At 31.2% G+C, this 13,068-nt stretch overlaps 1 protein-coding gene across 1 annotated transcript in view; it reads left to right on the top strand.

The window, feature by feature from the left end:
• The window catches only part of LOC118196746 (protein O-mannosyl-transferase TMTC1-like), an 848,849-nt gene that overhangs the window by 768,151 nt on the left and 67,630 nt on the right, over positions 1 to 13,068 (top strand). Inside the window, exons 12-13 of the mRNA XM_085812306.1 lie at positions 3,460 to 3,674; positions 6,573 to 6,708. Of these exons, the coding sequence (XP_085668432.1) occupies positions 3,460 to 3,674; positions 6,573 to 6,708 (351 nt within the window). The remainder of the gene's footprint in view (positions 1 to 3,459; positions 3,675 to 6,572; positions 6,709 to 13,068) is intronic.

Here is a 13,068-nt window from a genome sequence, read left to right as displayed (position 1 = left end):
GAAATGAGAGTATCGAGAGAACAGTCCAGAAAAGGAATTTATTTGCGGTTTCTACACTGCGCAAAAAAAAGGGGGGGGCTACTGGGCCGATTGAAGAAATTCCACTTGTGTTTTTCATGTCTTGAAAGCGCGACTTAGGATACGTGATAGATTTATACATAGCATTGTTGTAATATAGGTACACTGCTAAAAAAAAGGGGGAAGTTCTATATCTCACGTTCTACTGGGCCAATTGATAAAATTCAAACTGCGCTCTTCATGTCTCGAAAGCGCGACTTAGGATATATATTAGATTTATATATATCACTAATCTAACATAGGTATTTTGACACAAAATCGGACTTTTTCTGAAATAACATACCAATGTTCTTACATATTTCAATTCTACAACTCAAATTACGCCTAAATATGAAATTTTGTAAAATTTGGAGCGAGATTTACGGAGAAATTCATAAATTTATGTTGTCACTTTTTTTTCAGTTTGCGCCAAGAAGTTCACTTGGCGAACTTCTTAACATATGGCAACCTAGTTTCCTTTCCCGTAAGAGGAAAAAAAGTCACCATCGTTCCTTTTTTCCAAATAATATTCTTTATATTATATTTTTTAATTATAACTTATTATTTTAAGTAATTTTTTCTTTTTCGAATTTCATTTTAATTGTTTAAGTTGCATGTTTTTTTTTTCTTTCGAATAACTGTTTTAAAAATTTCTTTTTACCTATTCGAACTGCCTAAATAAAGGTGCAGCGTTTATTTATTTTTTTTTTTCAACTAGTTTTCTTTATATATATGTTTGGTCATAGTTATTATTTTAGTTAATTTTTATACTTTTATTTTAATTGTTTGTGTTGCATTGTCTCTTCAGATAATTGTTTTAAAATTTTCTATTTATTCCTTCGAACTGAGCATTTTAAATATATTTATTAATATAAATTTTCCGGAATTTGATTTTATTTTTCGGAAGAATACTTTGTAACCCAGACTACGATGCGTTTGAAAACTGTATATATTAAAAGAGAAAATACAGTAAAATACATAGCATTGTTCTAATACAGGTATTTTGACATAAAATCGGACTTTTTCTGATATAACAGACCAATTTTTTCATATTTCGATTCTAGGACTCAAATTACGCCAAACGACCAAGTTTTGTAAAAATTGCACGAGTAGTTTTTAAAAATTTAGCTTCTCAATATCAATTGAGTTTGGTATATATTTATTAATCTTTCTTTTTTTATTAAATTTGATTCTTCCTTTCACGTTTCGAAATTCAGGTTCATTGCAAATAAAAATTCACCCGTTTTTTATGATTTTTTTAATTTGTATTTTTAAATAATTTTTACAAATTTTTCAAAAAAAATGAATTAAAATCTATAAAATTTTTACCGTCATCTTAAAGTGGACGTACCTGCAAAAGATTACACTTTTTTTATTCAAAATTTCCGAAGATGTACGTGAATTTATATATTGGCGCGTTTTGAATTTTGGCATATTTGTTGAAAGCGATAAAACAACGTCAGATGTGGATTAGGCACTTTGCTAAAATTATTTGGAAGCTGGAACGATGTCACTTTTTTTCCGCTGATGCACAATGTTAAAAGGTAGGAACGAGGTGCCTTTTTTCTGCTCCTGCATAATGGAAAGGAAAAAAAAATTGGTTGCCATATATTAAGATATTCGCCAAGTGAATTATTCTTGGCGCGAAATGAAAAAATAGCGCCAACTTAAATTTCTGAACTTTTCCGTAAATTTCGCACCAAATTTTACGAAATTTAATATCTAGGCATAATTTGAGTCGTAGATTCGAAATATTGAAAAACAATTGGTACGTGATTTCAGAAAAAATCCGATTTTGTGTCAAAATAATGTTATGTTAGAACAATGCTAACATAATGCATATCCTATGTCGCGCTTTCCAAACATGAAAAACGCAGTTTGAATTTTGTCAATCGGCCGAGTAGAACGAGCTGTCCCCCCTTTTTTTACTTCTTTGTACGAACTAAAAAGGAAGTATTGTAATCGCGAAAAGTTTCAGGCAGCATATTTCAACGAAAATTTTGACCGCGATTGAATTTTGATTCCATTTTGACCGCATTCGAATGCAATTTAACAATGTTTTTGCGTGATATCTGTACGTAAGGACAGAATAAAAGACACCTTTCCTCAAAAAAATTATAAAACTGCTTTAAAATAAATTCTGAAGAGAATTTTTCGTGGCGTCTGTACGAACATATGTACGTACGTGCGTACGTACGTATCTCGCATAACTCAAAAACGAGTAGCCTCAGAACGTTCAAGTTTTGTATATAGGACTGCTATAACATGTAGATGTGCACCTCGTATTTTGGTTGCAATAGGCCGCACCAAACCTATATAAACATATTTATATATATATATATCCACTCTGTTACCCAGCTCAGTGATCTGAGTATCTTTACTCTTATATATTTGTAAATTGCACATTTTTTTTTTCTTTAAAATTGATTGAATTATGTTGTTTTTATCTTCCGGTTAAGCTTTTTATGCCTTTCGTAATTCTGGAAGCAATATTTGTACAATTATCAACAATTCAAAAGCTGTTTAAGTGCGGTTAAGCCTTAAGTTTTAAATAACATGGCGGACATATTTGTTTACATTTGAAACAGCAGAATTGTAGATTTGTTGCCAATCTAGAGAGACTAAGCTTCGCAACACAAAAAAAAAAAAAAAAAAAAAAAAAAGCCTTCATTTATTATTATTACAAATTAAATCATGCTTAATCCTTTCTGGAATTTTTTCGAGAAAATAAGTGTTTAAGATTTACTTCGTAATCTTTAATGCAGATATTTTGAGTTTTTATCTATTTTTGCCTTGTCGCGAAGTGAGAGCTGAATTAATTGAATGAGAAATACTAAATCATCTTTGAAAAACTGTTTCTTTTCTCTTTTGTTTGCTTAATTTCTTTCATACCTCATTTTAGCTTTATTGTAGTATTTGAATAGAACATGTGGCAACGATAATTCTTCAAATGATATAAATTTTGTGCATTCAGCGTGTCGTTATAGTAAACAAATATAGTGAATTTTAAAGAGTGCATTTATTCTATTGTAGTTTATGCGATGTCGACGAAGTAGATTTAATTCAATCCAATCAATTTAAATGAAATTCAAGAAAAACTGCGTATAATTTAATATTCCGTACAAGGAAGTCATGTGGTGTACACATCAGATTTTTTAAATCTTCATAATCTCGCGCTAAAAAGCTGGGAGGGAGAATATGCAATGAAATATGGTGAGAAAATATATAAAACAGTACGCAACTGTACATCGGTACAGACTTTTACTTTATTGACAACCATATTTTTAAATGTCTTTTTTTTTCATAAATTCACAAACATTTTATTTATCGATTCAGAGATTATTTTGATGAAATTCAATCAACTGTTTTTCTTATGTGTTTTCCTTTTTCTTTGTTCTTCAGCAAGAGGGGTCAACCGGAAGTCGCCGAAAAGTTGCTTCTCCGAGCCATTCACCTGGATCCGGAATTCGTCTCCGCCATATCCGCTCTGGCTTCCCTCTATGGAGAGCAAGATGGCAAATCGGAGGAAGCCGAGAGACTCCACCTTTGGGCCATAACTCTCGATCCAGACAACGCCGATGCTTTAAACAATTACGGAACTTTCCTCGAAAAGTCCGGTAAGAATCATCTCTCGATAAGCTCCGAACAATTACGTTACATTTCGCCATTCCAGTTCGGTGTTCCTTATGCTTACATTTCCTGACAGCCAGGAGTCGAGGTATCGCGAGAAATAAAACAAAATCTTACTAAAGGACTCCTTTAAACCAGGGTTTCTTGAACTTTTTGGTGTGGGGACCCCGTAATATTTACGAACATTTTTTGAGACCCCTTAAGCATTGCGCAAATCAGTTTCTTCACTTGTACTGTAATTTACTATCGCAGTTTTAGGTCATTAACTTTAATTTTTACTACTTTGTACGAAGTAAAAAGGAAGTATTGTAATCGCGAAAAGTTTCGGGCAGCATATTTCAACGAAAATATCCGTTTTGACCGATATAGAATGCAATTTAACGATGTTTCTGCGTGACATCTGTACGTAAGGACAGAATAAAAGACTCTTTTCCTCCAAAAAAAATGATAAAACTGCTTTAAAATTAATTCTGAAGAGAATTTTTCGTGGCATCAGTGCGAACGTATGTACGTACGTACGTATCTTGCATAACTCAAAAACGAGTAGCCTCAGAATGTTGAAATTTTGTATATAGGACTGCTGTAACATGTAGATGTGCACCTCGTATTTTGGTTACAGTCGGCCGCTCCAAACGTATATAAATGTATTTATATAATTAACAAGCTAGGTAGTAATTACAATACTGAAAGACCAATTTGGTCTAAAATTTTTTGCGCAATATGCTGCAAAATTAAGGAAATGAGAAATTGTAGAGCGCTCGCCAAAAAGTTACCAGGAGCTGCGGCTCCAAGAAAAGGTTCAACACATTTTTTAAAAAAACAGTGTCATTGAAGGGTGAAAAATTTAGCCTACACGCGAAATAGAATGTAAAATATATTAAACACAGTAAAATGCTAATTTTTGGAAACTAGTAATAGCATAAAATACAGTAAAATACCTATCGATGTGATAAGTGAAAAGTAAAAACATATAAAAAAACAATCGATGGAACAAGTTAAAACAAATAAAACAAACAAAAATATATAAAAATATAAAGCAGAAAATGGTAAATTAGCTCAGTTCGAAGTCCAACCTGTATTTTCAAGGGAAATTTCTAGTTAAACGTCGAATCAAGTTAACTCCATTACGCGTTTCGCCGAAACAGACAATTGAAACTTTTGCGTTACAAAATTTTTATTTAATTAGATGAATTTGTCTTAAAAAATTTTTTAGTCTCAATTCATATATCCACTCTGTTACCCGGCTCAGTAATCTCAGTTTCTTTACTCTTATGTTTGTAAATTGTGCATGTTTTGCTTTAAAAATGATTGAATTATGTTGTTCTTATCTTCCAGTTACGGTTTTAGGCCTTTAGTAAATCTGCAAGCAATATTTGTACAATTACCAACAATTTAAAAGCTGTTTAAGTGCGGTTAAACCTTAAGTTTTAAATAACATGGCGGACATATTTGTTTACATTTGAAACAGCAGAATAGTAGATTTGTTGCCAATCTAGAGAGACTAAGCTTCGCAACAGCAAAGATAACGCCTTCATTTATTATTGCGAATTAAATCATGCTTAATCCTTTCTGGAATTTTTTCGAGGAAATAAGCGTTTGAGATTTACTTCGTAATTTTTAATACAGATATTTTGAAATTTTATGTATTTTTGCCTTCTCGCGAAGTGAGAACTGAATTAATTGAATGAGAAATACTGAATCGTTTGTGGGAAACTGTTTCTTTTTTGTTTTATTTGCTTAATTTCTTTTATACATCGTTCTAGATATATTAGAGTATTTGAATAGAACATGTGGCACCGATTAGATAATTCTTCAAAGGATATAAATTTTGTGCATTCTGGTTTCTTTTTTGTTTTGTTTGCTTAATTTCTTTTATACATCATAGTATTTGAATAGAACACCTGGCAACGATTACATAATTCTTCAAATGATATAAATTTATATGCATTCTGAGTTCTAATATGAACAAAATGTAATGCAGTTAAGTGAACCTAGCGCCGAAGTGTCGCTGTGGTAAACAAATATAGTGAATTTTAAAAGAGTGGATTTATTCTATTGTCGTTTATGCGCTCTCGACGAAGTACATTTAATTCAATCCAATAAGTTTAAATGAAATGCAAGAAAAATGCGTATAATTTAATATTATTTATAAGGAGGTCATGTGGTGTACACGTCAGATTTTTAATTAATGCAAATAATACTACGAGTTGGCTGCGTGCCCATTACCAAAGTCTAGAAGAGGAATTCAATAAGATTCTGTGAATAGGACTTCGATTTTAAAAAAGTATATACTGTTCAATACTTTTCACAGTAATTTGCGTAGAGATATTCCTTACTTAATCTCTTAACATCAAGAAACCATTTTCTAAACTAATATTTTGTTTTGTTTTTAGTATTTTTTTGACGTGCATATGCAAATATTTCGCCGTTCAATTTGTATTCTGTTCTTGAAATTTAAAAATGAAATATCGCAATTAGTTTGCGTCGTATGCTAGTCATAGCTTTTGTATTCTATTTTTTACAACGAGTACAAAATTTTGCTGTGCGTAACTATGGAGTTCGGACGTTTATTTATTATTAAACTGTTTCGTAATTTTTACAAAACTGACCTTTTTTAGAAATTTTTATATATGAAAAAATATATGAATAACTCGGTTATTTAAAATATTTTTGTAGCTAGAAATGTATGCCTGAAAGGAAACAGCCCCAAAAATGAATTTTGGATAAAGGCTTGACAAGCCCTCATTTTTCACGGACATTTAAAATAATTGCTTCAATTTGCATTTATTCTTTTATCCTATTGACTATTAAACATTATTAAAATTTGAGAAATGACGACTATGTATTTGACAACAGTCTTATCGTGAAAACATTGTGCTTCGCAGGCCGTCCATTCGAAGCGATGACTCAGTACGAAAAAGCCATGACGGCGCAACCGAATCATACAGTTGCCATTCTCAACGCGGCAAGATCTTTGAGGACCATGGAACACAGCAGAAGAGCCGAAGAACTCTACAAGAGGTAAGGTTAATGATATTAAGTACATTACACGATACAGTGTCAACTCGAAAGTGCTATTCGGCTCGAAATGCCAGGTCTAATGTAAATTCTTCGTTTCGCATAGTCTATTGTTATTCAAAAAACGTATATTTCATCTGTTTGTTTTTAATTAACAAATTAAGCCATTTAAAAGCAATAGAAACATGTCATAAAATACTATTTCTTTCACTTTTCAATCTGATTGTTTCAGTTAATTCATTATATATCTAATTAAAACATTAAATGTTTTTATAGAATTACATTGCATATTTCTGTAGAGTTATTATCGTTTTCGTTCAAGTTTGTTGCCATTGCGAAAAACGTAAGTTATTATTCCTTCACATTTGATCTGTCTGTAATTCATTAACAAATTAAACTGTTGTTAGTTTGATTAATTTAAACGAAAATGCATTTAATTCGTGATAAATCTAACTAAAAGCATTCAGTTTTTTCTAGAATGATATTACAGATATTACACATTTTTCACGTTTTAAATATACGGAAGCCATATAGTGGCTCAATTCTAAATGCGTATTCGTCTAATATCCTGTAAAATGTTTCGTTGTTCCACCTCTATCGATCATGTCTACCAATAAACTAAATTAAACTTTAAAATGATCCTTTTCGCTTATCGCTAAAATCTGAAAACTTTTCAGATTATTATTATTGATAGCTGCCTGAAATTGATATCATAGAAAAGAAAAAAAAATCTTTAATGATTTGAATGCGTCTCGGTAGTTTCATTTCAAATAATTTTAATTAGATATATCGTGTTTAAATTGCAATCCAATTAAAAAGGGAAGAAATATTAATGGCTACGTTTATTATTTTAAAGTCGCTCAGTTTACTGTCCAATAGCAGAAGGACAAAAATCTGGGAGTTAAATATCTTGCGCTTTGACGAATGCCGCGCGGAAACAGCACATAAATTTTAAGGGGACTCATACATCTTAAAACCCTTATGATGTTCGAATATGTGGCTGTTGCAAGAATTGGGATATTTTATTTATTTTAAAAGCAATTACTTCCACCTTTTTACAGCTAACTACATAGTATAGCTGCTTTGGGAACTAGTAACCAGAAAGTTTGTGTTGCCACAAATATTTTTGTAATTTAGTCCTCTTTGTGACAAAATGTTTCGTCATGTTTCCACCTTGCGTGCATGATATTTTAAAAATGGCTACTGGTACATATTTGAAATTTGATAGAATTCTTTATATGGACACTATATTCTAACTGAACCAAAAATCTGATGAATATTTTAATATTAAAAAATTTTACGCACGAAAATATGACAGACTTTTTTAACAAAATACATTTTGTAAACTCAACTCCAAATAATATAAAAATTTAACATGAAATTCTTAGAATTTTTGGTTCACAGTAGTTTCCAAATGTTATAAAAGCTATATATTAAATATGGAATTAAATTATGCAACAGAATATTTTAAACTGTGCGCGCAAAGTGGAAACATGCCGAAAAATTTTGTCACAAAGCGGATTAAATTATAAAAATATTTGTGGCAACACAAACTGTCTGATTACTATTTCCGAAAGCAGCTGGAAGTAATTGCTTTTAAAATAAATAAGTTATCCCAACTCTTGTAACAGTCACATATTTGAAGATCTTATGGGTTTTAAGGTGTATGAGTCCCCTTAAATAGCAGGAATTTGTTGATTGGAACTAAGGTATATACCAGGTGAAACGGCATTGGTCTAGGGTAGCAGAGGAGGAAACACGGCTCTGTCGAATAAGAACGGAAGAAGGCTAAATAGAGAATGCCAGTGTGTGCCTTTGATTGAATAAAAAAAAAAAATAAATAAAAATAAAGTAAGAGTCCAAGGGCCAAAAATATCCACTGGTGATCACTCTTTGTAGTAGAGGCCAGACTTTAAATTTACGGTCCAGGTCCAGACAGAGAATGCAGAAGATGCGATGGTATGACGCCAATCTCTCTATACGTTAATTTAAGTTTTTCAATTTTAAATATCATAATTTCGTATAGACAGCGGCATTTAAAATGTAGTAGTATACTTATTGACATCATAGTTGCAAATTTGAACTGCTTCATTACTAATAAAGCGGAAATGGTATGATTGCCGAATGACAACAGTCTGGAACGCGTGGACATAAAAACGTTTTATTAGTCCAAAGGGATTTCAGTCCCGAAGGACTATTGCTTTCGTTTTGGCATTTTGCGTCGGACTCATAAACGTCGGTTCACTTTTCAAACTGTTGCCACAAAATGTTAGAGTCCTGCATTATATTTGAATAAATTAAATAATGAAAAATCTGCTTAAATGTATGTATATTTCTCGCATTGTGATAAAACAATGATACATAGAGCCATCGAATTTTGAATGACGAAATCCTACTGCGAATATGGGCATCTGAAATCCCAAATTTGGAATTTGTTTTATTATAGATTTTATATTTTGTAAAACTTTAACGAATTTTTGATTTACAAACTCAATGCTTTAAAAGCGAGAAATGGCAACGTTATATATAAAAAAAAATACTTTTATCTCCAGCTCGCGAGACTGTGTATATCGGAAATTCTAAAGATATGCTTAATTTAGCATTATTTTGAAATATTGCTCTTGAACTGAATTTTATGGTTTAAGTGCAAAGAACATGATATTTAATAAATAAAGGTAACACTCAAAACGTTAAAAAAACGCCCCTTTGGACGTAATTTAAAATCTGAAAAATTTCAGATTTTTTTTTTCAGGAATTGTTTTTAAATCGCCGAAGTTCTTAATTAAAAATTCATTAAACTAGTATAAAATCGAAACATTCGAAAGGCAAAATTAGGGTTCCAGTTGCCCCATGTTCGAATGAAGGACTACTTCTATTCTAGGCACTAGTCTAGGTGCCGCCAGTTTTTGAAAATGCCAAGAACATACATACATACATACATAATCTTCAATAACAGTCTTCTTATTAACAGTGATGAGAGCATTTAATTCCTGGAGGTTCAATGAATTTAATTTCGTACAAATTAATCGTAATTAGCGGAGTCCAACTGCATCGAGAAAGTAATTCTTTTAGAGCCGTAAAATGAAAATGCAAACAAGCGAAGGACCTAAAAGTGTTAACGAATAATATTTCAAATGGTTTTTCTTAACACGAAGTCGTACAATTTAAAAACGGGTGCAGCATTCCTGGTGGAACGTCAAAAATGAGAGTCGCGTTTCCGCGAGATCTGTTTATTCGATTAAAAGCGGTAATCGGTGGGTATGCATTCCAGCGACTTATCGAGCGAGGGAAAATAACAATTTTACTTCACTCAGATCTACAGAAACGAAATGATGGGAGAAAATAATGAATGCTTAATAAAGTCGCAATTAACGTAATTTGTTGGACATATTTCTCTTTTCCTGAGTTCCAAAAATTTCTGATTAGAAAAAGGATGGAAATTAGCATCGAAACTCGGCGTAATGCGTTTAAAATTTGTCGCTTCCCTTTCTTTCTTTTTAACTGCTTTTCTAATCAGATTATTTTATAAAAAAATAGTACTGTAAAAGCTCGGCTATATGGAAAGCTCAGGAACACCGAATGAAGGATAAGTAAAAATTACGGGTAGGTAAGTGTTTAAGGGGTGTTGGAACCTCAAAATCTTCAAAAAATTGTGATTTCGGATTTTTGCATTTTCAAATTCTCTTCACTTTTATCTTTCTAAAAATACCATTCTTTAATCTCTGTGAAAATTAAAACTGTAAAAAAATCTAGTTTTAATTTGTCATCTACTGCTTTGATCAATGAGGATTTTTACATAAAAACGTTTTTCTCCAAACGTGATTTTTTATACTCGATGTACCTTTTCTCAGGAACTACTGCTCGCAGGTATCTGAACTTTTTATTGCTTATTTATTAGGTTCCCTAATATTTACTGAAATGAGCTTTTTGTAACAAACTTAGAAAAACATTTTTTTTATGTTTTTGTGTGAGAAAAGTGCTAAATTTGACTATGCCTAACAAAATATTCTGTAATTTACTCTAAAATTCAAAATATTTCAAAAGCTCACTTCAGTATAATCAAATAGGTATACTTTAATTACAGAAAAAATTTCAAGCTTTTATCTACAGGAGATTTTGAGAAAAGGTACATCGAAAATGGCCAATTTAACATTGTCGGTATAGGGGTTTCTGATACCCGTTAAAAACTGAAATTAACAATAGAAAAGCCAAATAAATGGAAAAAGAAATATCAAGCCTAAAATTATAAAAATACACCATTAAAAAAAAGGGTTTCGTACAAAAGTTTTTTTTTTTTTTCTAAAATATATATAATAATTAATTCTCGAAATGAAGAAAAATGAATTATTTATTAGTTTAATAGGAATAATAGATAATTCATCTGTAATTTCATATCGCGAATCATAAAATCGAGTGGTTTCTAAATAACGAAATCTATTAATTAACCTTTAACTACTGTGACTTAAATTGTCGCATAACTACTGTGAGCGGTCTCTCAGACCGCTTCTGCTAAAAACAAAAGACGATATTGTTTTATTTTTGTTATTTGAATAAATGTTATTTAATTTCATATATTTAACTTTTCATGAAGCCATAAAGCAATTTTTATACTTAAATCAGTTCATTAAAATAAAATATATATAGTATGATAATAGTTCCTTCGCTTACGTATCTGGATGAAATAAGTGAATTTTAAAATTCAACTTTTTTATTTTACATTAATATTTGCAATAAGAATGCTTTAATAAGAATATAGAAAATTAATTTTTATTTTAAAAATTATAATTGGAGCTGCATTTTATACATGCTTTTCTACTGCATTGTAGACACTGGTTCTTTGCATTCTGTACATTTGTAAGCTGTTTTCCTTTTGTTTGCTCGGTGGACAAATATAGCACGTTCTTTTTTTTATCTAATTTATCGTCTTCTTTTTTTTATCTAATTTATCGATCGCAATGTTTCCTTCATCATCATTTATTCCGAAAACTCTTCTTATTGTAAGTTTGAGTTCTTTAGATAAAAATGATGAAGTTATCTCCCGTTTTACATGAGACTGCACCAACTGAATTGCTAATGAAATCCTGAAATCTCTTTGTTTTCTTTTCGGAGCTAATGGATAAGATTGAAACAATACGAATGCATTTATTGCACATATATCCAAGTTTCTGAAGAATATTGCCATAGGCCAACGTCGGGTTCTACGAGCAGTTGTATAGATTGAACGAAGAATAATATTGTGATTACGAGTTCGAACACTCTTGTTGGGCTCTTTAATAGACCATTTGAATTCATTTTTTCCAATAAAAAATCTCTTGTAGAGGGAGAACATGGATTTTCATTTTCATAGGCAGGTATTTCTGAATTTGTGTCGTGGTCGCTCTCAATAATTTCATCATGGGAACTTTCATCAGAGAACTCTAAATTAGACCAATTTCGAACTATTTATTCAATTTCGTCTTGGGTAAGATGTATAGAACGTTTCATGCACGCATGTGAAGCCATTTCAAGAATATTTATAAAAAAAAATGAAATATATAACAACGAAAAGTGAACTTTATCGGGCCGAAATTTGAATCGTATCTGCTGTGATCGGTCCCACAGACCGCTGAGGGGGGGGGAATTTTTTTTTAAATAAAAGAAGAAATAGAGCTAGTCAAGTGCAACTCGGTATGTGACCTTGAACAACTGTTTTGGGAAGGTACTAAGAATGGCAATACCCATTAATTATTCTAAGAGATGGAAGCATTTAATGATAAATGTCGCGCGGTCTGAGAAACCGCTCACAGCAGTTGAAGGTTAAATTGCATTGTCAAAAGTATAAGGACATCGTTTCTTTAAATTTTATATTAATTAAATTGCATTGTGTACAAGAATCCTCAACTATACAAGAATTGTTGCGCTGTACAGTTGCGGATTCTGGACCGTACCCGAGTAATCCCAGTAAGCCGCCGGAATGTCCGGATCCGCTCACACCTGTCAGATCTTTAAGACATTATCTTTTTAAATATGTTATGGACGTTCCATCCTTTTGTTATTCGAATGAAAACTGTAATTAAAAAAATTCTGAAAGGTTTCAGATTTTAAATTACGTCCAAATGGGCTTTTTTTAAACGTTTTGTGTGTTACCTTTATTTATTAAATATCATGTTTTACATACTCAAACTATAAAATACAGTTCAACATCAATATCGCAAATTAATTTTAACATGAGGCTTTCTTTAAAATTTCCGATACAGTCTCGCGCTCTGGAGATAATTTTTTTTTCCTTCTGTACAATATTGCCATTAGTTGTTTGAAATCGTTTGGTTTTTAATCAAAAATTAGTTGAAGTATTACAAAATATGAATCACTAATAAAACAAAT

The sequence above is a fragment of the Stegodyphus dumicola genome, chromosome 3, assembly GCF_044657685.1.
Source record: "Stegodyphus dumicola isolate Sdum_Otavi_A_Nest chromosome 3, ASM4465768v1".
Taxonomy (NCBI): Eukaryota; Metazoa; Arthropoda; class Arachnida; order Araneae; family Eresidae; genus Stegodyphus; species Stegodyphus dumicola.
Note: the sequence above shows the minus strand (reverse complement) of the source record. Positions and strands in the feature narration are given on the sequence as shown.